The sequence below is a fragment of the Chiloscyllium plagiosum genome, chromosome 38 (assembly GCF_004010195.1).
Source record: "Chiloscyllium plagiosum isolate BGI_BamShark_2017 chromosome 38, ASM401019v2, whole genome shotgun sequence".
In the NCBI taxonomy this organism is placed as follows: Eukaryota; Metazoa; Chordata; class Chondrichthyes; order Orectolobiformes; family Hemiscylliidae; genus Chiloscyllium; species Chiloscyllium plagiosum.
This window is the reverse complement of record NC_057747.1, coordinates 23,767,466-23,772,434: the sequence shown is the minus strand read 5'-3', so window position 1 is coordinate 23,772,434 and position 4,969 is coordinate 23,767,466. Positions and strand designations below refer to the sequence as shown.

Genomic DNA, 4,969 nt, shown 5'->3' with positions numbered 1-4,969 from the left:
AGAGCCCTTTCAGAACAGCAGGTTCCTTTTCAAACGAAATCTGGCACACATCCAATTTTCTCTTCGAAACATGGTCAGGAGACAGAATGCAACCAGTTGGAAGATTGCAACATTCGGACAAATGATTCACTTTCCTTCTTTGGTAAAGGCTCACATGATCTACTTACATAGTCACAGCATCATTAAGCTGATCAGACAGGAACTAGCGTAGTTCTAGCTGCTTATAAAATTGCACAGTTGTGGGATGGGAAATATTTATCAAAAGAATAAGGACCATAAGCTAATTTTTAACTACTTTTGTTATACTTATTGCTTCCAGTCAGACCCAACTATTTACTTTCTCCCTACAATAGTTTCTCCTGCTTTTAACCTCACTCACATGGCCATTAAGCCTGAAGAACAATGTCAAGAAAGTGCTGATAATGCAGAACTTAAGGAACTGCATGAGTCATTGACAGCCCCTCACAGAAGATGACTCTGTTCCACTCTCAGGGTGTCTGTAGGTGGCTGTACAGACTGATATAGCTTCCACAGGCTGTTGTACTAGAAATAGGTATCAGTGTGACAACACACTCCTTTTGCCCTGACTTTATTGCTCTCCACCACCCCCCCCCATTAGGGGTGAGTGAAGCTCAGCTAGCAGGTAGAGACCTGGTCAGTGACTGCATTTGCTTACTGGTGACCATATAATTGAGCTGGCTGCTGTAGAAATTTTAAAATCATATTTCCTAACATGCCTATTTGTGAAACAGGTGAGATGTGAACTTGGGTCTTCAAGCTCAATGGTAGGGATACATCCAGTACACCCTATGTACATGCTGCTGAGACCAATCACTGGTGGGGAAAGGGGGCTGTGGCAGATTGCCTTCACACCCCATCAGCTACAGTGTGGAGGCAGTGTTGATAGTCAGAAATTAGTTTCTAGGTCTTGTTTGTTTGGCATATCTCCTTTGATTTGCAGTCTCCACTCAAAATACATAACCAACTGTTCATAAGCATCAAGAGGATCTACATTTTCGTCAGTCTACAGGACAGCTTTATTTCACAAGCTGCAATGGTATGGGGGAGGGGGGAGAAGAAAGAGTCTAGACAAGGCAAGAAGCAAGTCAGTATACTGCAGTATTCGTGCTAGTGAGAAACTGGCTTCTACCTAGTTAGCAGGCTCAGTAGAGAAAAGTTAAATTTGATTATTGCAGGACAACTGGCTAATGCAGGGGACAGTGGCGAGTTAAGGATCACCAGTAAAATAAAACCCTCAGATCCTTGAGCACTAGGACCCAGCAGAACACCAACACTTAACACCAGCTGGCAACCTTAGCTGATGCAATTCTTAATTTGAACCAAATGTTCACTGCTAGATTATGAAATATTTACATCTAAAGTTGAGAAAGTGATGTGCACCTTCAACCAACGGTCAAGGGACCATTTCTGATCAAGACTCATCTTAAACAATTAGAAACAGCAAGTTAAGAGAGGTTCTTTATTTTAAAAATGTGTACAAACCATAATTGAATTACACCAGTATCAAAAAAGTTATGAATGCAAATTAACTGAAGTCCTTTGATAGGCTGCCCGGCAGACCTGCTGTACCCCAGGAAGGGGCATTAACTTGTAACCACACACACATACTAGCACCATGTTTGTATCTGAAGCCATCTGACTGCTAAAGATAGTGTCTGGACAGTACAGAACGAGCCCCATTCCAGGTTAACACTGCACTCTCCCTCAGGGAGAAGCAACTTGTGTACAAAGTTCGTATCCAGTAACTTTTGTCCCAGTTTGACTGTGCAGGTGAGGCCTGGTGAATGAATGAGTGACTGGAATCAGATATTCGCGGTCCAGGAGAGACTCTGGGCCGGTTGGTCTGTGAGTTGAGTGTCCTCCTGCTGTTACCCATCTGTCTCAGCATTCCTCGATGAAGAGGCCAGTGGAGCTATACAGCTTCCTCTTGATGATGGTGAAGTGGGGGCTGAGCCGGAGAGCCTGGCTGTAACCCGGGGTGAACGAGGGGCCCGAACTCAGCAGGTCCTGGATCCGAGACCACAGGCCGGCCTCCAGCCTCAGCACCAGGGTCAGCTCGAAGGTCGGCGGCAGGCTGGCGTCCACCACGATGCGGTCCACGTCCTTGCAGCCGCCCGGCTCCTCGACGCTGAGGTGGAGCACCGCTCCCCGCAGGCCGCACGGCTCGCCCGCCGCTAGCCGCAGCAGCTCCTCGGCCACTTGCGCCGTCAGCCGGTCGGGGATGAGCAGCTTGAAGCAGCGGAGGGCGCCGCGCTTGGCATCGCTCAGGCTCTGCTCGATCAGCTGCATCACATCGGCGCACAAGAACTCCTCGTAGGGATCATCAGTGAGGGAGTCACTGTCTGAATCCAAACTACCGTAATCTGCAGGGAGAGATGGGGAGGGGTGACAAACCATCAAAACCAGGGCAAAAAAAAAGAGAACAGCTTACAATCAAATAACAGGGAAGTGGGATATTAACTTTCAACTTTAACTTGACACCTTGATTTTGTCTGTCGTTTAAGAGTAGTGAAAACGATCATTAAACCTCAGGTAAGGGGAGCAATTATCGTGCACATTTGCTATAGAAGTTTCATAATGTACCCCTACTCCCTGAATATCTTCAGTCTGGTGTTAATTTGAGTTTTATTCCCTCTGTATAGGACACTGGATAGCCTAAGCAATTTAAAGGCATGTTAGGGCATGTAACCCTGCACATTTACAGATCTGAAGTTAACAGCAGACAGCTCCTCTAGCATGGAATAAGGGTGCATTAAAGTAAGAATGCATGCATTTAATACATTCAAGCCAAGGATTACAACAATGGGGAGATAAATATAAAGTTAATGCTAAACAAGTCAAACTCAAGTAGTAGGGAAGGACATTTAACTGTTGTTTTTATTTTAAGATAGGAGATTAGGGGAATGAAATTAAGACTTAAAAGAAAACCCAATATTAAAAAAAACTTAATGTCAAAATAACACGACTGTTCAAGGGAGACTGGGTGTGAAGATTTAGGAAAACCCGGAGACATTTAAAAGGGAGAAAATAAAGCAATGTGCACTCACCGCTGTCCGAGTCCAGTGCGGGCTGGCCCTCAGCCGCTTTAGGAGGGAATGGGGCCGCTGTCGGAGGTGGGGAGCCGGAGGTCAGGTCGGCGATCCTCTGCAGAAGCTTGCCCCAAGACGAGGAGGACGGAGTGGGAGACGGCAGTGGGGCCGGAGGGGCTACCGCACGGCCGTGACACATTGTCACACACTGGAGGAGGAGGAGAAGCCGAGACGGGAGGGTAAAAGGAGGAGGCGTACGCTGCCCGGTACCGTGGAGGGGGGAAACCGCTCAGAGACCCAGACTGTAGGGGACTTCAAAAGCCACACATCTACAACCGGCTCCGAGCTGCGGAGTGCGCAGAAAATACCGCAGGCTCGGCCTTATATAGAGACGGATTCTAACCCCGCCCCCTAGGCCGTGGCCCCGCCCCTTCCCCATATAGGGCGCGGAATAGATACAAGGAGCCGGTGATTCCGCCAATCAGAGCACGCCGCACGTTCCTCACGTTCCATAAGCATGTAACTATTTCTCCCCCAATCCGCGCCTGCGCACTGCAGCCTCCCTCTGTCCCTGGGACAGTTTGTTCTGGAACACAAGCTCTCAGAAAGCATCTGCAAAACAACAACTATAGCACAGCAGCACAATGTTTTTTTTTGTTAACTTTTTAATTATTGCTTTGCCCTGCTTCTACAGATGCTCACTGAGTGTCCGCAGTGGTTTCTCTGATGTCACATTTCTAATATCTTCCAGGTTTTCCGTGCCTGTTTGTTTAAAATTTCCATAACCGTCCAGGTTTTCCATGTCTGTCTGTTTCACATATCCAGGATCTTGCAGGTTTTCCCTGTCTGTTGCTTCAGAATTCCAGAATCTTCCAGCCTTTCTGTAGTTTTGTTTCAGATTTTCAGCATATTCCATGCTTTTCCATGCCTGTCGTTTTTATATTCCCAGTACCTCCAGCCTTTTTTTTGTTTCACGCTTCCAGAATCTTCCAGGTTTTCTGTTTAATTTTTTTGTTTCAGATTTCCAGCCTCTGGCAGTGTCTTGTTTTGTCCCTGCGTTTCTGACTTTTCAGATTCCCAGCGTGTTGAAGTTAGGAATCCTTTTGTTTCAGATTCCCAGTTAGTTGCGGCTGTTTCCTGTTCGATGTGTGCCTGTCTTTAGTTTCATCTTGCATTGTTTTTTTTCTCTCTGTTGCAGTTTGTTCTGGGCTGCGAGCCAACAGCAGATCGGACAGTTTGTGTGAAGGAAAGAGTGGGGGGTGCATAAGAGTGTCTGGCATGGCGCCAGCAAGGGTGGGCTGTGTGCTCGGGCACGTTATTAATCTGTCCAGCTCAGTACAGTGTGCATTCCCTGGAGGGAATTACAGAAACCTTCGCAACATAATCTGCATGGTAATGTCAAAATGATGCGAAGCAGATGTGCAAGAGCTATGGAGTTGTGGGAGGGAGGTGAGATGGGAAAATGTTGATATGCCATTTTTCGGATTTGGCATTTTCTTTCTCCACTTAAAAGGCAAAATGTAGTCCTGCTTCCCCCCCCCCCCCCCATCTGTTCTAATAGGATTTGCAACTGAACTGCAGTTTCCATTTGATAATTCAGAAATGCTGCACGTCGCTATCAGTGCGTTATCAAATCGCTCTGAAGCATCTCTAAGCTTTTGTTGTGGTGACTTATGTGAAAGAGCAATTGTGATGGGAGGAGGTAGAGAAGCCAGACATTTTGCCACAGCACAAATGTTACCAAGAGGAATGAAATCAATGACCAGTTAGATGTGTTTTTATTGGAGCTGGTTCAGGAGGGATGTGACCAAAAATAAACGCTTTGCTCTTCCAGTGCAGCCAAAGGATATTTTAACGTCTGCTTGAGCCAGATTGAACCTCAGTTTGTAAACTGAGCAACAATAGCATGCAACTATGTG

General features: G+C 46.6%; 1 protein-coding gene across 1 annotated transcript; it reads right to left on the bottom strand.

The window, feature by feature from the left end:
• Positions 1-1,466: 1,466 nt before the first annotated feature.
• Positions 1,467-3,412, bottom strand: ddit4 (DNA-damage-inducible transcript 4). The gene is made up of 2 exons (XM_043679139.1): positions 3,069-3,412; positions 1,467-2,384 (listed from the first exon to the last, which is right to left on the bottom strand). The coding sequence occupies exons 1-2, from the start codon at positions 3,247-3,249 to the stop codon at positions 1,903-1,905; spliced, it is 663 nt and encodes a 220-aa protein (XP_043535074.1). The 5' UTR covers positions 3,250-3,412; the 3' UTR covers positions 1,467-1,902.
• Between the last annotated feature and the right edge of the window lie 1,557 nt (positions 3,413-4,969).